Source organism: Lichenostomus cassidix, unplaced genomic scaffold (genome assembly GCF_008360975.1).
Source record: "Lichenostomus cassidix isolate B80296 unplaced genomic scaffold, HeHo_3.0 HiC_scaffold_55, whole genome shotgun sequence".
NCBI classification, from domain to species: domain Eukaryota; kingdom Metazoa; phylum Chordata; class Aves; order Passeriformes; family Meliphagidae; genus Lichenostomus; species Lichenostomus cassidix.
This window is the reverse complement of record NW_028148054.1, coordinates 77003-99716: the sequence shown is the minus strand read 5'-3', so window position 1 is coordinate 99716 and position 22714 is coordinate 77003. Positions and strand designations below refer to the sequence as shown.

At 37.5% G+C, this 22714-nt stretch overlaps 2 protein-coding genes across 2 annotated transcripts; both read right to left on the bottom strand.

The window, feature by feature from the left end:
• Positions 1 to 837: 837 nt before the first annotated feature.
• On the bottom strand, positions 838 to 12251 carry LOC146420144 (lysophospholipase D GDPD3-like). Its single transcript, XM_085048595.1, has 6 exons — positions 12041 to 12251; positions 9979 to 10021; positions 6850 to 6985; positions 5621 to 5666; positions 2810 to 2928; positions 838 to 1002 (listed from the first exon to the last, which is right to left on the bottom strand). The coding sequence occupies exons 1-6, from the start codon at positions 12177 to 12179 to the stop codon at positions 838 to 840; spliced, it is 648 nt and encodes a 215-aa protein (XP_084904721.1). The 5' UTR covers positions 12180 to 12251.
• Positions 12252 to 14978: 2727 nt separating this feature from the next.
• LOC146420143 (bolA-like protein 2) lies at positions 14979 to 22512 on the bottom strand. Its single transcript, XM_085048605.1, has 3 exons — positions 22419 to 22512; positions 19511 to 19605; positions 14979 to 15151 (listed from the first exon to the last, which is right to left on the bottom strand). The coding sequence occupies exons 1-3, from the start codon at positions 22482 to 22484 to the stop codon at positions 15046 to 15048; spliced, it is 267 nt and encodes an 88-aa protein (XP_084904731.1). The 5' UTR covers positions 22485 to 22512; the 3' UTR covers positions 14979 to 15045.
• Between the last annotated feature and the right edge of the window lie 202 nt (positions 22513 to 22714).

Below are 22714 nucleotides of genomic sequence, written 5' to 3'. Positions count from 1 at the left end.
GGGGATTTTTTTGGGATTTTTTTGGGATTTTTTGGGATTTTTGGGGGATTTTTGGGATTTTTTAGGGATTTTTTTCTGATTTTTTGGGATTCTTTGGGATTTTTTTCTTCTGATTTTTTGGGGATTTTTTGCTGATTTTTTGGGGATTTTTTTGGGATTTTTTGGGATTTTTTTCTGACTTTTTGGGGATTTTTTTCTGATTTTTTAGGGATTTTTTTCTGATTTTTTGGGATTATTTAGGTTTTTCTGGGATTTTTTTCTCATGTTTTTGGGATTTTTTTCTGATTTTTTGGGGATTTTTTCCTCATTTTTGGGGGATTTTTTCGGGATTTTTTTCTGATTTTTTGGGGATTTTTTGGGAATTTTTTGGGATATTTTTTAGGGTTTTTTGGTGATTTTTTTCCTGATGTTTTAGGGATTTTTTTGGCATTGGTTTTAGATTTTTTGGAGGAATTTTCAGGTTTTATTTGGCAATTTTGGGGGTGTGATTTTTAGCGATTTTAAGGGTTTTTAGAAATTTTTTTGGATTTTGGCAATTTTTAGGGAGTTTTGGGGGTTTTTTAGAGTTTTTTCTGATTTTGGGATGTTTTGGGATTTTTTTCTCATTTTATGGAGATTTTTAAAGGGATTTTTTCTGATTTTTCTCTGGTTTTTTGGAAGATTTTTTGGGGATTTTTCTTTTATTTTTGGTATTTTTTGGCATTTTTTGGCATTTTTTGTGATTTTCTTTTTCTGAATTTTTAAAGAGTTTTTTCCTGAATTTTTTAAAGTTTTTCTGATTTTTCGGGATTTTTTTAAGAGATTTTTTGGTGATTTTTTAGTGATTTTTTTTGAATTTTAAAAAATTTTTTGGTATTTTTTGGGGATGGGCGTGGCCGGAAGTGGGCGTGGCCGGAAGTGGGCGTGTCTCACGGCTCGGCGGCACTTCCTCATGATTGGCTCCCGGAACGAGGCCCAGATGGTGACGTCATCGCGGCGGAACTGCCGGACCAGAGAGGCGACCTGGGAATGGGGAGAGAAATGGGAAAATTGGGAAAAATTGGGGAAAATTGGGGAAAATTGGGGAAAAATTGGGAAAAATTGGGGAAAATGACCCAAAAATGAGAAAAAATGATGGAAAAAATGACCCAAGAATGGAGGAAAATTCTAAAAAATGACCCAAAAATGATCCAAAAATGATGAAAAATGATGAAAAAATGGTGAAAAATGAACAAAAAATGGGAGAAAAATGGGGAAAAATTGGGAAAATTGGGGGAAAATGGCCCAAAAAATGGTGAAAAATGAAGGAAAAAATGGGGAAAAACGATGGAAAAATTGTGGAAAATGGGGAAAAATGAGCAAATAATGGGGAAAAAATGGGGAAAAATGGGAAAAGTGGGAAAAAATGGGGAAAAATGGGGAAAAATGGGGAAAAAATGGGGAAATTGAGGAAAAAATGGGGAAAATTGGGGGAAAATTGCAGAAAAATGGGGAAAAAATGAGGAAAATTGGGGAAAAATGGGGAAAAAATGGCCAAAAAACGGGGGAAAGTGGGGAAAATAATGGGGAAAAAATGGGCAAAAAATGGGGAGAAAATGGGGAAATTGAGAAAAATGGGAAAAATGGGGAAAAATGGGGAAAATTGGTGAAAAAATGGAGAAAAAATGAGGAAAATAATGGGAAATTTGGGGAAAATGGGAAAAACGGGGAGAAAATGGGAAAATGGGAAAAAAGGGAAAAGTGGGGAAAATAATGAGGAAAAATTGTGAAAAATGACCCAAAATGACCCAAAAATGATGAAAAATGATGAAAAAATGGTGAAAAATGAGGAAAAAAGGTGAAAAATGAACAAAAAATGGGAGAAAAATGGGGAAAAATTGGGGAAAAATGAGCAAAAAATGGGGGAAAATTCTAAAAAAATGACCCAAAAATGGGGAAAATGATGGGAAAATGACTCAAAAATGATTTAAAGTGACCCCAAAAAATGGTGAAAAATGAAGGAAAAAATGGGGAAAATTGGGGAAAATTGGGGGAAAATGGGAAATTTGGGGAAAAATGGGGAAAAATGGGGGAAATGGGGAAAAATGGGAAAATTGGGGGAAAATTGGGGAAAAAATGGGGAAAAACAATGAAAAAATGACCCAAAAATGAGAAAAAAATGATGAAAAATGACCCAAAAGTGACCCAAAAAACCCCCAAAATCCCCCAAAATTCCCCAAAGTGACCCAAAAATGACCCAAAAATTCCCCAAAATAAACAAAAAATGACCCGAAATTCCACAAAATGATTTAAAAATGCCCCAAAATTACTCCAAAATGACCCAAAAATTCCCCAAAATTCCCCAAAAATTCCCCAAAATGAACCAAAAATGACCCGAAATGACCCAAAAATGTCCCAAAAATTCCCCAAAAATGACCCAAAATGACCCAAAAATGACCCCAAAATTCCCCAAAATTACTCATAAATTTCCCAAAATGAGCCAAAAATGACCCAAAATTCCCCAAAATTCCCCAAAATGACCCAAAATTCCCCAAAAATTCCCCAAAATGAACCAAAATGAACCAAAATGAACCAAAATAAACCAAAAATTCCCCAAAGTGACCCAAAATGAACCAAAATTGTTCAAAAATTCCGCAGAAATGACCCAAATTGTCCCAAAATTCCCCAAAATTCCCCAAAAATTCCCCAAAATTCCCCAAAATAACCCAAAAATTCCCCAAAATAACCCAAAAATTCCCCAAAATTCCCCAAAACCCCCAAAAATTCCCCCAAAATGACCCAAAACTCCCAATTTTTGGGGATTTTTTTTTTCCCGCCACGCCTTGCTGACCTCATTGATGAGGTCATCGTCGTCGTCCTTGATCTCGATGCTGATTGGCTGTCGGGGGAAGAGCTGGAAAACTTCCACCAATCGGGGAATTCGGCGATCGACGCCGCGGGAGAAACGGCCTGAGGGGAAAATGGGAAAAAATGGGGAAAAATGAGCCCAAAAAATGGACAAAAATGGCCAAAAATGGCCAAAAATGAGCCCAAAAAATGAGGAAAAATTGAGGGAAAAATGAGAGAAAAATGAGGGAAAAATGAGGAAAAAACAGAAGCAAAAAATGGGGAAAAAATGGGGAAAAATGAGAAAAAAATGAGAGAAAAATGAGAAAAAAATGAAGGAAAAATGGGGAAAAAAATGAGGGAAAAATGGGCAAAAAATGAGGAAAAAATGGGCAAAAAGTGAACCCAAAAATAAGAAAAAATGAGGAAAAAATGAGGAAAAAATGGGAAAAAATGAGCAAAAAAATGGGCAAAAAATGAGGGAAAAAATGGGGAAAATAGGGAAAAATGGGAAAAAAATGGCCAAAAATGAGCCCAAAAAATGAGGAAATAATGGGGAAAAATGGGGAAAAAATGGGGAAAAAAATGGGGAAAAAATGGGGAAAAATTGGCCAAAAATTAACCGAAAAAATAAGACAAAAATGAGCAAAAAACAAGAGAAAAATGAGAGAAAAATGAGGAAAAAAATGAGCAAAAAATGAGGAAAAAAATGGGAAAAAATGGGGAAAAAGTGAGGAAAAATGGGGAAAAATGAGAGAAAAAAATGGGCAAAAAATGAGGAAAAAATGGGGAAAAAATGAACCCAAAAATGAGAAAAAAAATGGGGGAAAATGGGGAAAAAATGGGGAAAATGAGCCCAAAAATGAGAGAAAAATTGAGGGAAAAAAGGGGAAAAAATGAGCAAAAAATGAAGGAAAAATGGGGAAAAAATGAGAAAAAAATGAGTGGAAAATGGGGGGAAAATGAGCAAAAAATTAGAGAAAAATGAGGAAAAAATGAAGCCCAAAAATGACCCAAAATTCCCCGAAAAGAATCACCCAAAATAACAGGAAAAAACTGCCCAAAATTCCCCAAAATTCCCATTTTTCCATCGCAAAAATTCCCAGTTTTTCCACCCGAAATTCCCATTTTTCACCCAAAAAAATTCCCAAAACTTCCCATTTTTTCCATGAAATATTCACTTTTTTCCCCCAAAAATTCCCTAAAATTCCCATTTTTCCTCCCAAAATTCCCTTTTTTCCCCAAAAAATTCCCAAAAATTCCCATTTTCCCCCCAAAAATTCCAATCATTTCAGCCAAAGTTCCCAAAATTCCCTTTTCTCACTCAAAAATTCCCCAAATTCCCATTTTTTCCCCAAAAAAATTCCCCAAAATTCCCATTTTCAACCCAAAAACTCCCCAAATTTTCATTTTTCCACCCAAAATTCCCATTTTTTCCCTAAAAAATCCCCAAAATTCCCATTTTTCCACCCAAAATTCCCATTTTTCCCCTAAAAATTCCCTAAAATTCCGATTTTTCCACCCAAAATTCCCTTTTTTCCCCAAAAAAATTCCCCAAAATTCCCATTTTCAACCCAAAAATTCCCAAAATTTCACTTTTTCCACCCAAAATTCCCAATTTTTCCCCTAAAAATCCCAAAAATTCCCATTTTTTCGCCCGAAGTTCTCAGAATTCCCATTTTTCCACCCAAAATTCCCTTTTTTTCCCCAAAAAAATTCCCCAAATTCCCATTTTTCCACCCAAAATTCCCATTTTCCCACCAAAAATCCCCAAAATTCCCATTTTTCCCCCAAAACTCCCCAAAATTCCCATTTTTCCAACCAAAATTCCCATTTTTTCCCCTAAAAAATCCCCAAAATTCCCATTTTTCCACCCAAAATTCCCAATCCATTTTTCCACCCAAAATTCCCACTTTCCCCCCAAAAATCCCAAAAATTCCCATTTTTTCCCCCGAAGTTCTCAGAATTCCCATTTTTCCACCCAAAATTCCCGTTTTTTCCCCTAAAAATTCCCCAAATTCCCATTTTCCCCCAAAAAATTCCCCAAATTCCCATTATCCCCCAAAAAATTCCAATCATTTCACCCAAAGTTCCCAAAATTCCCTTTTTTCACTCAAAAATTCCCCAAGTTCCCATTTTTCACCTAAAAAATTCTCCAAATTCCCATTTTCCCCCAAAAATTCCCCAAATTTTCCTTTTTTCCACCCAAAATTCCCTTTTTTTCCCCAAAAAATTCCCTAAAATTCCCATTTTTCCACCCAAAATTCCCATTTTTACTCCCAAAATTCCCATTTTTCCATTGCAAAAATTCCCAGTTTTTCCATCAAAAATTCCCATTTTTCCACCCCAAAATTCCCATTTTTCACCCAAAATTTCCCCAAAATTCCCATTTTTCCTCCCAAAAATTCCCATTTTTCCCCCGAAGTTCTCAGAATTCCCATTTTTCCACCCCAAAATTCCCTTTTTTCCCCAAAAAATTCCCCAAAATTCCCATTTTTCCCCCCAAAAATTCCAATCATTTCACCCAAAGCTCCCAAAATTCCCATTTTCACCCCAAAAATTCCCCAAGTTCCCATTTTTCACCTAAAAAAATTCTCCAAATTCCCATTTTCAACCCAAAAATTCCCCAAAATTTCCTTTTTTCCACCCAAAATTCCCATTTTTTTCCTTCCAAAATTCCCATTTTTCCACCCAAAATTCCCATTTTTTCCCCTAAAAAATCCCTAAAATTGTCATTTTTCCACCCAAAATTCCCATTTTTTCCCCTAAAATTCCCCAAAAATCCCATTTTTCCACCCAAAAATCCCATTTTTACCTGGAGAAAATGTCACCTCCAGGGGGCATCGATAGGCTGGGAGATCCTGGAGAGAAAAAAATGGGAATTTTGGGGGAAAAATTTGGGAAAAATTGGGGAATTTTGGGGGAAAAATGAGGGAAATTCAACGGAAAAAGCAGAAATTTAAATTTGCCTGAATTTGGTTTTGATTTTTCTGAGTTGATTTGAATTGAAATTTTCCTAAATTCAACTTGAATATTTTTCCAAAATTTTTTTTTTATTTCAATTTTCTCCAATTTTTTATTCCTTTTCATTTTTTTTCTTCAAAATCTTCATTTTTCCAAATTTTTTCTTTTTCAATTTCGATTTTCTCCAATTTTTTTCTCAATTTGAATTTTTTCCTTTTTTTTTTCACTTCAATTTCTCAAATTATTTTTTTTTCCTTTTAATTTTTCTAACTCTCTTTAGAATTTCAATTTTAATTTTTTTCCTATCGGACTTTAATTTTTTTTTTACATTTTCATTTTCAATTTTTCTATCTCTCTTCTAAATTTCAATTTTTTCCAATTTTTCTTCGTTAGTTTTAAAATTTTCCGATTTTTCATTTCAACTTCTCTCATTATTTTTTTTCCTTTTTCATTTTTCTCTTCAAAATCTTAATTTTTCCAAATTTTTTCTTTTTTCAATTTTGATTTTCTCAATTTTTCTTTCTCAATTTGAATTTTCCCATTTTCTTCACTTCAAAATTTTTCCTTTTAAATTTCCCAACTCTCTTCCAAATTCCAATTTCTCAATTTTTTCCTTTTAATTTTTCCATTTTGTCTCAATTTCTTTTTGTTTTTCTTTCTAGATTTTTCTCTCTTCCAAATTTCATTTTTCCAAATTTTTCTTTTTTTCAATTCAAATTTTTTTCCAAATTTCTTTTTCAATTCCTCCAATTTTTCCTTTCATTTTCCAACTCTTTCAAAATTTGAATTTTTCCAATTTTTTCCTCTTTAATTTTCATTTTCCAGAAATTTTTTCCATTTCCATTTCTCTAATTATTTTTTTCCTTTTCATTTTCCTCCCTTCAAAATCTTAAATTTCCCAAATTTTTTCTTTTCCTTTTTCAATTTTCTCCAATTTATTCCTATTTAACTTCAAATTTTTTCCAAATTTTTTTTTATTTTCTGCATTCCAATTTTTCCGATTTCTTCCCCGACTCCGTCCCTCCCCAAACCACCCGTTTTCCCGCCAAAACTGGGCGTGGCCAGCCGAGCCCCGCCCACCTCGTAGTCCACCTGGGTGACGTCGACATGGCTGCCGCTCTGCCGCCACAGCTCCCTGTCGTGACACGCCACGACGACGCCGTCGCGGGTTCTCCTCACGTCCAGCTCCAGCAGGTCCGCGCCTTCCTCCACCGCGCTGCGGGCGGGGCCGGGAGAAAGTGGGCGGGGCCGGGGAAAAGTGGGCGTGGTTAGAATCCAAAATGGCCGCCGCGGTGTGGTTGGGAGGGGGGAGGGAAATAAAGAGGCGCTGGCCCTTTAAGAGGGGCGGAGCTTGGGGCCCAAATTGGGGTTGTGGCCCTTTAAGAAGTGGGTGTGGCTTAGTAAAAGTGGGCGTGGTTAGAATTCAAAATGGCCGCCGCGGTGTGGTTGGGAGGGGAGAGGGAAATAAAGTGGTTCTGGCCCTTTAAGAGGGGCGGGGCTTGGAGTTAAAATTGGGGTTGTGGCCCTTTAAGAAGTGGGTGTGGCTTATTAAAAGTGGGCGTGGTTAGAATCCAATATGGCCGCCGGGGTGTGGTTGGGAGGGGAGAGGGGAATAAAGCGGCGCTGGCCCTTTAAGAGGGGCGTGGCTAGGCATTAAATGGGGTTGTGGCCCTTTAAGAAGTGGGTGTGGCTATAGGAAGGGGCGTGGCTTATGAAAAGTGGGCGTGGTCACATTTAAAAGTGGTTCTGGCCCTTTAAGAGGGGCGTGGCTTAAACTGGGTGGAGTAAAAAAAGGCGCTCTGGCCCTTTAAGAAGTGGGTCGAGCTTTGGAAGGGGGCGTGGCTTAATTGCAGTGGAGTTTAAATGGTGCTCTGACCCTTTAAGAAGTAGGCGGAGCAGGGGAAAGGGGCGTGGCCTGATGAAAAGTGGGCGTGGTCACATTTTTAAAGTGGTTCTGGCCCTTTAAGAGGAGCGTGGCTTAAACTGGGTGGAGTGAAAATGGTGCTCTGGCCCTTTAAGAAGTGGGTGTGGCTCAGTAAAATTGGGCGTGGTTAGAATCCAAAATGGCCACCGCGGTGTGGTTGGAAGGAGGGGGGAAATAAAGCGGCGCTGGCCCTTTAAGAGGGGTGTGGCCAGAAGGTGGTGGAGTTAAAATGGTGCTCTGGCCCTTTAAGAGGTGGGTGGGTCTTATTAAAAGTGGGCGTGGTTAGAATCCAAAATGGCCGCCGCGGTGTGGTTGGGAGGGGAGAGGGAAAGAAAGCGGCGCTGGCCCTTTAAGAGGGGCGGGACTTGGAGTTAAAATGACGCTCTGGCCCTTTAAGAACTGGGAGGTGGGTCGGAAAGGGGCGTGGCTTATCAAAAGTGGGCGTGACCAAGTTTGAAAGCGCGTCTGGCCCTTTAAGAGACTCTGAGGAGTCTAAAAAGGGGCGTGGCTTCTTTAAAAGGGGCATGGCCTTTTCAAGTTGCTCTTGGCCCTTTAAGAAAGTGGGTGGTGCCCCAGAAAGGGGGCGTGGCCTCTCCAAAGTGGGCGTGGTCACACCCCAAAGCCCCTCTGTCACTTTGAGAGGGCGGAGCCTAAAATGGGCGGGGCCAAAGTGGGCGTGGCTAAATAACATCAACACTGCCCCTTTAAGCAGTGGGCGTGGCTTCACAAAGGGGCGTGGCCTCTTGAAAAGTGGGCGTGGCTTGGGGTTTTTGGGGCGGCCTGCTCCTTTAAGAGGGGGTGGGGGGGGGGTGTCAAAAAAGGGGCGTGGCTAAGAGGAAAAGGGGCGTGGCTAAGGGGAAAGGGCATTTCTAAGGGTGAAAGGGGCGTGGCTAATGACAAAAGGGGCGTGGCTAATGGTAAGGTGGTGTGGCCACGGGAAAAGGGGCGTGGCTAAGGGCAAAGGGGTGTGGCTAAAGGGAAAGGGGCATGGCTAATGGGAAAAGAGGGTGTGGCTAAGGGAAATAGTGAGGCTAAGAAAAGGGGGCGTGGCTAAAGGAAAGGGGCGTGGCTAAGGGGAAAGGGGCGTGGCTAAGGGGAAAGGGGCGTGGCTAATGGGAAAAGAGGGTGTGGCTAAGGAATTGGGTGGCTAAATGGGAAAGGGGGCGTGGCTAAGGGGAAAGGGGCGTGGCTAATGCACAAAAGGGGGCGTGACTAATGGAAAAGTGTGTGGCTAAGGGGGAAGGGGCGTGGCTAAGGGAAAAGGGTGTGGCTAATGGGAAAGGGGCGTGGCTAAGGAAAGGGGGTGTGGCTAATGGGAAAAGAGGGCGTGGCTAAGGGAAATGGTGAGGCTAAGAAAAGGGGGCGTGGCTAAGGGGAAGGGGCGTGGCTAATGCAGAAAGGGGCTGTGACTAAATGAAATGGGGCGGGGCTAAGAGAAAGGGGGCGTGGCTAAGGAATAGGGTGTGGCTAATGGGAAAAGAGGGCGTGGCTAAGGGAACTTGTGAGGCTAAGAAAGGGGGCGTGGCTAAGGGAAAGGGGCGTGGCTAATGGGAAAAGAGGGTGTGGCTAAGAGAAAAGATGTGTGACTAAAGGACAAGGGGCGTGGCTAATGGGGAAAAGAGGGTGTGGCTAATGGGAAAAGAGGGTGTGGCTAAGGGAAATAGTGAGGCTAAGGAAAGGGGGCGTGGCTAAAGGAAAGGGGCGTGGCTAAGGGGAAGGGGCGTGGCTAAGGGGAAAGGGGCGTGGCTAATGGGAAAAGAGGGTGTGGCTAAGGAATTGGGTGGCTAAATGGGAAAGGGGGCGTGGCTAAGGGGAAAGGGGCGTGGCTAATGCAGAAAGGGGGCGTGACTAAATGGAAAGGGGGCAGGGCTAAGAGAAATGGGGCGTGGCTAAGGGGAAGGGGTGTGGCTAAAGGGAAAGGGGTGTGGCTAAATGGAAAGAGGCGTGGCTAAGGGAAATTGTGAGGCCAATGAAAGGGGGCGTGGCCAATGGGAAGGGGCGTGGCTAATGCACAACGGGGGTGTGACTAAATGAAAAGGGGCAGGGCTAAGAGAAAGGGGGCGTGGCTAATGGGAAAGGGGGCGTGGCTAAGGAGAAGGGGCATGGCTAAAAGAAATGGGGCAGGGCTAACGGAATGGGCGGGGCTAATAGAAAGGGGCGTGGCCAAGGGAAAGGGGCATGGCTAAAAGAAAGTTACTGGCTATGGGGAAGGGGCGTGGCTAATGGAAAGGGGGCGTGGCTAAGGGAAAGGGGGCGTGGCTAAGGGGAAGGGGGCGTGGCCTCACTGCTGAAAGGCTTCCAGGGTGTTTTCGATTCGCTCCCCGGCGCCTGAGGGGTTAATTAGCGTCATTAGGGGTTTAATTTGCATAATTAGGGGTTGATTAGCATAATTAGGGAGGTAATTAGGAGGAATTTGGGTCATTAAGACGCAAAAAAATCCCAAATTTTTGGTCCCAAAACCTCAAAAATCTCAAATTTTCATTTCTAAAACCCCCAAACTTTGGCTCCCTAAGACACCCAAAATTGAAATTTTTGGCCCCAAAACATCCAAATCCCAAAATTTGCATCCCCAAAACTCCAAATTTCCCCCAAATTCCCCCAAAGTTTCTCAATTTCCCCCAAATTTCCCCTCAAAACCTCCCAAAAACCTCCAAATTTCAACACCCAAATTTCCCCAAAATCCCCCCAATATTTCCCAAAAATCCCCAAAGTTCCCCAAATTCCCAAAATTCCTCCAAAATTCCCCCAAATTTTCCCCAAATTTCCCTCCAAACCCCAAATTTCCCCCAAAAAACTACAAATTTCCTCTAAAATCCCCAAATTTCCACCCAAATCCTCTCCAAATCCTCAAATTTCCCCCCAAAACCCCGAAATTTCTCCTCAAAACCCCCAAATTTCCCCCAAATTCCCCAAAATTTTCCCCCCAAACCCCCAATACCCCAAATTCCACAAATTTCCTCCCAAAATCCCCAAATTTCCTCCCAAAATCCCCAAATTTCCCCCAAAATCCTCCAAATTCCCCCAAAACTCCACTATTTTCCCTAAAATCCCCAAATTTTCCCCTAAAAACCCATTTTTCTCCCAAAAACCCCAATTTTCCAAAACCCCCAAATTTCCCCCTAAAATCCCCAAATTTCCCTAAAACGTGATTTTCCCCAAAACCCCCAAAATCCCCCAAATTTCCACCAAATTCTCCCAAAATTTCCCCAAATTTCTCTCCCAAAACCCCGAATTCCTCCAAATTTCCCCTCAAAATCCCGAAATTTTCCGCTAAAACCCACAAATTCCCCCAAAAGTCCACCAATTTCCCCCAAATTTCCTCCCAAATCCCCAAAATTTCCCCCAAACCCCAAATTTCCCCGAAAATCCCCAAATTTCCCCTCAAAAACCTCCAAAATTCCTCAAAATTTCCCCCTAAAATCCCCAAAACCCCCCCAAAATTCCCCAACCCCCAAATTTTCCCCCAAAATTCCCCAAATACCCCCAAATTTCCCCCAAAATCCCAAATTTCCCAACCCCAAATTTTCCCCCAAAACCCCAAAATCCTCATTTCCCTCAAAACCCCCAAATTTCAATAAAACCCTAAATTTTTCCCCAAATTTTCCCCAAATTTCCCCAAATCCCAAATCTCCCCAAATTCCCCCCAAATTTTCCCCAAATTCCCCAAAATTCCCCAATTTCCCCCAAAACCCTCCAAATTTCCCCAAATTTTCCCCCAAAATCCCCAAATTTTCCCTGAAATTCTCCCAATTTCCCCAAATTTTCTCCATTTTTTCCCCAAAATCCCCAAATTTTCCCCCAAAATTCCCCTAAAATCCCCCAAAATCCCCAAATTTCCCCAAAATTTCTCCCCAAATTCTACCCAAATTCCCCTAAAACCCCAAATTTTGCCCCGAATTCCCCCAAAATTCCCAAATTTTCCCCAAATTCCTCCCCAAATTTCCCCCAAAATCCCAAAATTCCCCAAATTTTCCCTAAATTTCTCCCCAAATTTCTCCAAATTTTCCCCAAAATTCTCCCAATTTCCCCCAAAACCCTCCAAATTTCCCCAAACTTTCCCCCAAAATCCCCAAATTTTCCCTGAAATTCTCCAAAATTCCCCAAATTTTCCCCCAAAATTCCCCTAAAATCCCCCAAAATCCCCAAATTTCCCCAAAATTTCTCCCCAAATTCTACCCAAATTCCCCTAAAACCCCAAATTTTGCCCCAAATTCCCCCAAAATTCCCCCTAAACACCGAATATTCCTTCAAAATCCCAAAATTCCCCAAAAACCCCCAATTTCCCCCAAATTTCCCCAAAACCCCAAATTTCCCCCAAAAATCCCCCAAAATCTCCCCAAATTTCACCTCCCCGATGCGCCACCAGCCTGGCCCGGAATCCCAACCTCCTCCCCTCAGGGCCCAGCGGGGCTCTGCGGCCTAGCGTGGCTACCAAAAGCCCGCCGAGGGCAACCCCGAGGGCCGCCGAGACTGCCAGGGTGGCCATGGAGGGAAGGCCGGACTGGTTTGGACTGGTTTGGACTGGTTTGGAGTGGTTTGAACCGGTTTGGGTGGAGTTGTTTACCTGGGAAAGGTGAGGGTTTGGTACGTGAGGGGGAGTGAGGGTAGGCCTTGCCTCGTTACCCACAATGCAATGTGGTGGGTGTTTGCCTCGGTACCCACAATGCATTGCGCGGGAGTTTAAAAAAACCCCCCGAAAATAGGAAGAAAAAATCGAAAAAAATCCGAAAAAAAATTATTTAAAAATCCGGAAAAATCCGGAAAAATAATAATAGAAAAACTGAAACCCTAAAACCCCCAAAACACAAAAAATGTCCAGAAAAACCAAAGAAAATCCCACAAGAAATTAAAAAAAAATAGATCGAAAAAAAGATGGCGGCCGGGATTAGGCGGAATTGCCTCGTTACCCACAATGCATTGCGCGGGGAAAAAAAAAAAGCACCGAAAATAGGAAAAAAAAAGAAGAAAAAATCGAAATAAAATCGAAAAAATTCGAAAAAAAATCGAAATAAATCCGGGAAAATCCTCAAAAATTATAATTTAACAAACCAAACCCCTAGATCCCCCAAAACCAAAGAAAAACCGTAGAAAATTCCACAGAAACCGAAAAAGCCTCGAAAAAAAATGGCGGCCGGGACTGGGGGAATTGCCTCGTTACCCACAATGCATTGTGAGGAGTTTTGCCTCGTTACCCACAATGCACCGCGCAGGGGTAAATAATATAGAAAAAATCGGAAAAAAATCGAAAAAAAATTCGAAAAAAATCGAAAAAAAATTCGAAAATAGTCCCAAAAAATCCGGGAAAATCCCTGAAAATTATAATTTAAAAATTCAAACCCCTAAAACCCCGAAAAAACCCGAAAAACCGAAGAAAATTCCACAGAAAACAAATAAAATCTCCAAAACCAAGATGGCGGCCGGGACGGGTCGGGATTGCCTCGTTACCCACAATGCATTGCGCGGGGATAGACGTAATTAAAAAAAAATCGGAAAAAAATCGAAAAAAAATTCGAAAAAACCCTCGAAAAAATCCCCAAAAATCCGAAAAAATTATAATTTAAAAATACATACCAAAAATACCGCAAAATCCCCCGAAAAGCCAAAGAAAATTCCACAAAAACCCCTAATAATGCTATAAAACAAACATAGTAAAAAAAAAGAAAAAAAAAATGGAAAAAAATGGAAATAAATCCGGAAAAATCCCCAAAAATCCCTAAAAATAATATTTTAAAATATAAAAACCCTAAAACCCCCCAAACCCAGAAAAAGCGAAGAAAATCCCACAAGAATTAAAATAAAACCTCGAAAGCAAAGATGGCGGCCGGGAGTGGTCAGAATTGCCTCGTTACCCACAATGCAATGTGAGCGGGGTTTTGCCTCGGTACCCACAATGCATTGCGCGGGAGATTTTAAAAAACCCCCGAAATTAGGAAGAAAAAATCCGAAAAAAATCCGAAAAAAATTTTTTAAAAATCCGGAAAAATCCGCAAAAATAATAATAGAAAAACTGAAACCCTAAAACCCCCAAAACGCAAAAAATGTCCCGAAAAACCAAAGAAAATCCCACAAGAAATTAAAAAAAATGCATTGCGCGGGAAAAAAAAAAGCACCGAAAATAGGAAAAAAAAAGAAGAAAAAAATCGAAAAAAAATCGAAAAAATTCGAAAAAAAATCGAAATAAATCCGGGAAAATCCTCAAAAATTATAATTTAACAAATCAAACCCCTAGATCCCCCAAAACCAAAGAAAAACCGTAAAAAATTCCACAAAAACCGAAAAAAAACCCTCGAAAAAAAGATGGCGGCCGGGACTGGGGGGGAATTGCCTCGTTACCCACAATGCATTGTGAGGAGTTTTGCCTCGTTACCCACAATGCACCGCGCAGGGTAAAAGCAATACAGGAAAAAATCGGCAAAAAATTCGAAAAAAAATTCGAAAATAAATTCGAAAAAAATCCGAAAAAAATTGAAAAAAATCCAAACAAATCCTAAAAATAATAACTTAAAAATCCGAACCCGAAAATCCCCAAAAGCCCCGAAAAACCGAAGAAAATTCTACAAAAGAATCAAAAAGATACAAAAAAAGCAAAAAAACAGGGAAAAATATGAATAAAAAATCGAAAAAAAATCGAAAAAAATCGAAAAAACCCCAAAAATTCCCCAAAAAAATCCGAAAAAATTATATTTTGACAAACCAAAACCCCTAAATCCCCTAAACATAAAAAATACCCCCAAAAAAGTCGGTGTGACGTCACCAAATCCGCAATAAAACATGCAAATTCACCCGCAATTTATTCAAATTTATTCAAATTCGATGCCAATGTGGCTGGAACGGAATCTTGGATATGCAAATTTATGCTAATGAGCTTTGACTCCTCCCCTCACACCTCCATGAACACCTTGGAAAAGCCGTATGACGTCACCAAATCCATTCATTATATGCAAATCGACCTATAATTTATGCAAATTTATTCAAATTGCACCCAAACACAGTGGACTAGAGATGATGAATATGTAAATTTATGCAAATGAGCAGCGACTCCTCCACCAAACCTCCATTAACACCTTAACCAGAGTTGTGACGTCACCAAATCCATTTATTTAATTCAAATTCACTGTTAATTTATTCAAATTTATTCAAATTTCGGGCAAACACAGTATGCATTGAGATCACAGATATGCAAATTTATGCAAATGAGGCTCAACTCCTCCCCTCCAACCTCCATTAACACCGTAAGAAGAGATGCGACGTCACCAAATCAATTCAATTCATGCAAATTTCTCCGTAATTTATGCAAATTTATTCAAATTTCCAGCGAATCCAGCGGAACGGCGATTTCCGGATATGCAAATTTATGCAAATGAGGCTCGCTCCGCCTCCCACTGCTCCGGGGTGAGCGTTCTGTGCTGCAGGGCGTGGATCCGGCTGAGCTCCTCCCCCAGCGCCTCGTTAACCAGCCTGAAGGTAATTAGGGACTTAATTAGTTAATTAGGAGATTAATTAATGCCCTGGATGGGGATTAAGGGGTTAATTGATCACCCTGGGGGGTAATTAAGGGGTTAATTAGGGGATTGGGGGATTAATTAGGGTTAATTGAGTATTGTAAGATGGGAATTAAAGGGTTAATTAGCCCCCCTTGGTTAATTAGGAAGTTAATTGTGTTTTAATTAGGCTTTGGGTTAATTAGCAACAAGTAATTAATTGATAGGGAGTTAATTACCACTTGGAGGTTTAATTAGGTTCGGTTTGGGGTTAATTAGCATATTAATTAGCCGCCTAAGAAGTTAATTAGGAGTGGAATTGGTTAATAGTGTCTTAATTAAGCTTTGGGTTAATTATAACTGAATAATTAATTGATTCGGGTTTAATTAGGGATTACTTGGGGGTTAATTACCACCTGGGTGGGTTAATTAGGTTGGTTTTGGGGTTAATTAGCATATTAATTAGCCATCTAGGAAGTTAATTAGGTGTGGAATTGGTTAATTGTGTCTTAATTAAGCTTTGGGTTAATTAGCAACAAATAATTAGTTGATATGGAGGTAATTAGGGAGTTAATTACCAGTTGGAGCATTAATTAGGTTAGTTTTGGGGTTAATTAGGATATTAATTAGCCGCCTAGGAAGTTAATTAGGAGTGGAATAAGTTAATTGTAATAAATTGATTCGGATTTAATTAGGGATTAATTGGGGGTTAATTAGGTTGGTTTTGGGGTTAATTAGCATGTTAATTAGCCGCCTAGGAAGTTAATTAGGAGTGGATTAGGTTAATTGTGTCTTAATTTGGGTTAATTAGCAACGAAAAATTAATTAATTAATTTAAAAATTAATTTAATTAGGGATTAATTGGATGTTAATTAACAATCAGTTAATTAGATTAGTTTTGGAGTTAATTAGCATATTAATTAGCCAAGCAGGAAGTTAGTTAGGTGTGGAATTGGTTAATTGTGTCTTAATTAAGCTTTGGGTTAATTAGCAACTAATAATGAATTGATATGGAGTTAATTAGGGAGTTAATTACCACTTGGAGGGTTAATTAGGTTCGTTTTGGGGGCTAATTAGCATATTAATTAGCCATCTAGGAACTTAATTAGGCGTGGAATAGTTAATTAAGGGTTAATTACCAATTAATTAGCAGCAAATAAGTCATTAAGAGGATTAATTAAGGTCAGTTTGGCTTAATTAGGGCAATTATGGAGGTCAATTAACAGGTTAATTAGGTTAATTAGGCACTCTAAGGGTTAATTAGGGGATTTTTCTCACTTAATTAATGGTCAATTAAGCATTCATTAAGGGCTAATTACCCAGCCAGGCTGCTAATTAACCCCAGATATATTTATTTATTAATTATTCGGATTTAATTAGGATTAATTATCATCAAAATTGATTAGAAGGCTTAGGGGTTAATTAAAGACTAATAATCAATAATTAACGGTAATTAATTAGCAAAGAGGATTCAATTAGTGACTAATTAACACCTCAATCACCACCATTAATTAGTCTCCTTTTAACCCAATTATTAATCATTAATAATCCCCACTAATTAATCCATTAATTAACCCACGAATTAAAAAATTAACCCAATAATTAACCCACTAATTAACTATTGAACTCATTCATTAATTAACTATCTAATTAACCCATTAACCCACTAATTAACCCACTAATTAACCCACTAATTGACCCATTAATTACACATTAATTACACATTAATTACTCATTAATTAACCCATTATTGACCCAAAATCGACAAAAAAATCAAAAAATCCTAAAATCCCCAAAATCCCAAATTTTCCCAAAATCAGAAAAATTAATTAATTCACCCATTAATTAATCCAAAAATTAACCCAAATTCCCCCAATTACCAAAATCCCAAAATTTTTGCTCCAAAAATTGGGGAAAATTTTGGGAGAAATGGAGAAATTTTGGGGAAAATTTGGGGAATTTTGGGATAAAATGGGAGATTTTAATTCCATTTTTTAAAAAAATATTTAATTTATTGAAATAATTGAATTAATTCCATTTCTCGAATAAAAAATTTTGGGGAAAATTTTGGAATTTTTAATTACTTTTTTAAAAAAATTAATTAAATAAATAATTACTTAAAATAATTAAATTAATTAATTTTAATTTAAATGAATAAATCAAATTTTTCACATTTTGGGATTGTATTTTGGATAAATTTTGGGGAAAATTTTGGGATTTTTTTGGTGCAAAATGGGAAATTTTTTAATTCCTTTTTTTTAAAATTAATTAAAAATAATTAACTCAATTAATTAAATCAAATTCAATTTAAACAAATCAAATTTTTCCCATTTTGGGATAAAAATTTCGAAAATTTTGGGGAAAATTTTGGGACTTTTGTGTCCAAAATGGGAAAATTTTTTTAATTTTTAAAAAATTGAAATCATTTAAATACTTAAATATTTTTAATTTTTTAAATTAGTGAATTAAATAATTAATTCAATTAATCAAATTTAGCCTTAAATAAATAAATCGAATTTTTCCCCATTTTGGGATAAAAATTTGTAGAAATTTTGGGGAAAATTTGGGAATTTTTGGTCCAAATGGGAAAATTTTAATTAAATTTTTTTGTTAATTTAAAATTAATTAAATACTTAATTAAATAATCCAATTAAATTTTATTTAATTGTACAATTTGGAAAAATTGGGAAATTTGGGGAAATTTCAGGAAATTTTGGGGAAAATTTTGGGAATTTTTAATTACTTTTAAAAAAAATTAATTAAATTAATAATACATAAAATTAATTAAATTAATCAAATTTAATTAATAAATAAATCAAATTTTTCCTATTTTGGGATAAAAATTTGGAGAAATTTTGGGGAAAATTTTGAGAATTTTTGGGTCCAAAATGGGAAATTTTTAATTCCTTTTTTTTTAATTAATTAATTAAAAAATAATTAATTCAATTAATTAAATCAAATTCGATTTCAACAAATCAAATTTTTCCCATTTTGATATAAAAATTTGGAAAATTTTGGAATTTTGGGTCCAAAATGGGAAAATTTTTAATTTTTTAAAATTTAAATCATTTAAATACTTAAATATTTTAATTTTTTAAATTAGTGAATTAAATAATTATTCAAATTAATTAAATTTAATTTAAATAAATCAAATTTTTCCCATTTTCCCATTGGGATAAAAATTTGGAGAAATTTTGGGGAAAATGTTGGGAATTTTTGGGCCAAATTGGGAATTTTTAATTACTTTTTTCCCAATTTAAATTAATTAATAAATATTTTAATTAATTAAATCAAATTCAATTTAAACGAATCGAATTTTTCCCATTTTGGGATAAAAATTTGGGAAAATTCTGGGGAAAATTTTGGGAATTTTTGGTCCAAAATGGGAAATTTTTAATTCCTTTTTCTTTTAATTAATTAAAAAATAATTAATTCAATTAATTAAATCAAATTCGATTTAAACAAATCAAATTTTTCCCATTTTGGGATAAAAATTTGAAGAAATTTTGGGGAAAATTTTGGGAATTTTTGGTCCAAAATGGGAAATTTTTAATTTTTTAAAAAATTTAAATCATTTAAATACTTAAATATTTTAATTTTTTAAAATTAGTCAATTAAATAATTAATTAAATTAATTAAATTTAATTTAAATAAATAAATCAAATTTTTCCCATTTTGGGATAAAAAATTTGTAGAAACTTGGGGAAAATTTTTGGGAATTTTGGTTGAAAATGGGAAAATTTTAATGTTTTTCTAAGATTTAAATTTATTAACAAATTAAATTTTTTTAAATTTTTAATTAATAAACTAAGTAATTAAATTAATGAAATCAAATTTAACTTAAATAAATAATCAAAATTATTCCATTTTGGGATAAAAATTGGGGAAATTTGGAGGAAAATTTTTGGGGAAAATTTTGGGAATTTTGGGGCCAAATTGGGAATTTTTAATTACTTTTTTCCCAATTTAAATTAACTAAATAAATATTTTAATTAATTAAATCCAATTTCATTTAAATAAATCAAATTTTCCCATTTGGGGATAAAAGTTTGGGAAATTTGGGAATTTTTGGGGAAAATTTTGGATCCAAAATGAAAACTTTAAAATTATTTTTAAAGAAAAATTAAAGTTAATTAAACAATAAATTTAATTAATTCAATTAAATTTAATTTAGATAAATAAATCAAATTTTTCCCATTTTGGGATAAAAATTCGAAGAATTTTTGGGATAAAATTTTGGGAATTTTTGGGAATTTTCTCCAACCCTCATTAACCCTCATTAACCCCATTAATTACCGAATTAATTAACTAATTAATGAACTCATTAATGACCCACCGGTGCCTCTGGAGAGTTTTCAATCCACGGAAAATTCCAGAAACAACCAAAATCTGGAAACTTCCTTGGCAGAGCTGAGGAGAGTCCTGAACCTCCTGGGGAATTAATTAGTCATTAATTAGCGCTAATTAGCGCTAATTAGCCACTCATTAACTCCGTGATTAGCCAACGGCGTTAATTAGTTGTTAATTAGTTGTTAATTAGTTGTTATTTTGGTGATATTTGGGATTATTCGTTAATTATCGCTAATTATTTAGCTAATTAGTCGTTAATTAGTGCTTATTAATTACTAATTAACGCTGGATAATTAGGGGTTAATCACTGTTAGCCATTAATTAGTTGCTATTGGATTAACTCCTTAATTAGTCCTTGCTAATTGCTAATTAGCAGGTGTTAATTAGCGAATAATTCGCTATAATTGGTCAATAATTAGCGTTAATTAACGAAGAATTGAACGAGAAAATAATAACTAATTAGTGGCCAACAGGAGTTAATCATTAACAGCCCAATTAGTAATTAATACTGTAATTAACTCCTAAAATCACTAATTAACTGCTCACCTCGCTAATTAACTCGCTAATTAACCCCGAAATCTGCTAATTAAATGCTTCAGGAGCTAATTAACGCCTAAAATGGCTAATTAACTCCATCAATCCCTAATTAATGCTCCAATTAGCCACGAAAAGTCGCTAATTAACACCTCTGAACGCTAATTAACGCCCTAATTATCTCCTCCCAGCATTAATTAAGCCCTCCAGGAGCTAATTAACGCCTCTAATCGCTAATTAACACCCTAATTAATGCCTCGAACTGCCAATTAACACCCTAATTAACTCCTCCCGGCATTAATAACAGCTAAAGTCACTAATTAACACCCTAATTATGCACTAATTAAGCGCTCCAGGAGCTAATTAACACCTAAAATCACTAATTAACACCCTAATTATGTCCCCGTGGCACTAATTAAGCGCTAATTACCCCCTAAAATCACTAATTAACCCCTCAAATCGCCCTAATTAACTCCTCCCAGCGCTAATTAACTCCTCTGGCCGCTAATTAACACCCTAATTAACCCCCAAAAGCGCTAATTAACTCCTCCAATCTCTAATTAACGCCCTAATTAACTCCTCCAGACGCCAATTAACGCCTTTAATCGCTAATTAATTGCTGAATTAGCCCCCGAAAGCGCTAATTAACCCCTAAAGTCGCTAATTAACCCCCAAAATCGCTAATTAGCGCCTCCAATCTCTAATTAAGACCCAAATTAACCCCAAAAGTCGCTAATTAATGCCATTAATCGCTAATTAACTCGCAAATTAACCCCTAAAATCGCTAATTAATTCCATAATTAACCCCAGAAAGCGCTAATTACCGACCTAATTAACTCCTCCCAACACTAATTGCTAATTCATTCCCTAATTAACCCCTAAAATCGCTAATTGATTCCTTAATTAACCCCTAAAATCGCTAATTACCGACCTAATTAGATCCTCCAAAAGCTAATTAAGCTCTCTGGCTGCTAATTAACTCCCTAATTAACGCCTCCAATCACTAATGAACCCCGAAAATCACTAATTAACTCCCTAATTAACTCCTTAAAGTGCTAATGAACCCCTAAAGCCGCTAATTAACTCCCTAATTAATCCCCAGAAGCGCTCAGTCACCCCCAAAATCACTAATTAACACCCTAATTAACTCCGTAAGGTGCTAATTAACCCCGCAGGTCGCTAATTAGTGCCGTAATTAACCCCAAAATCGCTAATTAACACCCTAATTAACTCCGAAAATCGCTAATTAACCCCGCCAATCGCTAATTAACACGATAATTAAACCCTTAAAGCGCTAATTAACCCATCCAATCACTAATTAACACCTTAATTAACTCCTCCCAGCACTAATTAACACCGAAAATAGCTAATTAACACCCAAATTATCTCCTAATTAACTCCTCCAATCAGTAATTAACTCCCCAATTAACCTCTAAAATCGCTAATTAACACCTTAATTATCTCCTCCCAGCACTAATTAACACCCAAAGTCGCTAATGAACTCCCTAATTACCTCCCTGAAGGGCTAATTAACCCCTCCAAGCACTAATTACAGCACTAATTATCTCCTCCCAGCGCTAATTAAGCCGTAAAATTGCTAATTAAGCGCTCCGGTCACTAATTAATGACCTCATTAACTCCTCCAAACGCTAATTAACCTTTCCGACCACTGATAAAGTCGCTAATTAACACCTAAAGTCGCTAATTAAGCTCCGAAAGCACTAATTAACCCCTAAAATCGCTAATTAGCGGTTTAATTAAGCCTTCCGAGAGCTAATTAATCCCTCGAGCCGCTAATTATCTCCCTAATTAACCCCTCTAGGGGCTAATTAACATACTAATTAACCCCTGAAATCGCTAATTAAACCCTCGAATCGCTAATTAACCCCTAAAATCACTAATTAACCCCTCGAACAGCTAATTAACCTGCTAATGAACACCTCCGATCGCTCATTAAAGCTCTAATTAACACCTCCAAGCACCAATTAACGCCTAAAGGCACTAATTAGGCACCAAAATCGCTAATTACGGGTTTAATTAAGCCCTGAAAGCGCTAATTATCTCCCTCATTAACCCCTAAAATCGCTAATTATCCTCTCTAATCGCTAATTAACTCCCTCATTAGCCCCTTAGAGCGCTAATTAAGCTCCCTAATCGCTAATTAACACCCTAATTAGCCCCTTAAAGCGCTAATTAAGCTCTCAAATCGCTAATTAACTCCCTAATTAACCCCAAAATCGCTAATTACTCCCCCAACCCCCACTTCCCTCCCTCCCCCACCCCCCGCGCTCCCATCCGGTCCCTCACTGGCCGTTAATTAGCGGTTAATTAGCGTTAATTAGCGCTAATTAGCTCCTCACCACCAGCTCGGCCTGAAGCTTCTCCTGCAGCCTCAGCCGGAGCTGCTCGGCGCTCGGCGCGGCCATTTCCGCTTCCGGTGTGGGAACTTCCGGTTCCGGGGAGCGGGGCACTGTGGGTAACGAGGCGGAAGTGGGGAGGGGAGGAGAAAAGCGGAAGTGGGTTTGCCTCGTTACCCAGAGTGCTTTGCGGGGGGAAAATGGGGATTTTTGGTGGAAAATTGGGATTTTTTTGGGAATTTTTTGGGGGAAAATTAAGGAATTTTTTGGGAAAAATAATACGTAGTTTTGAGAATTTT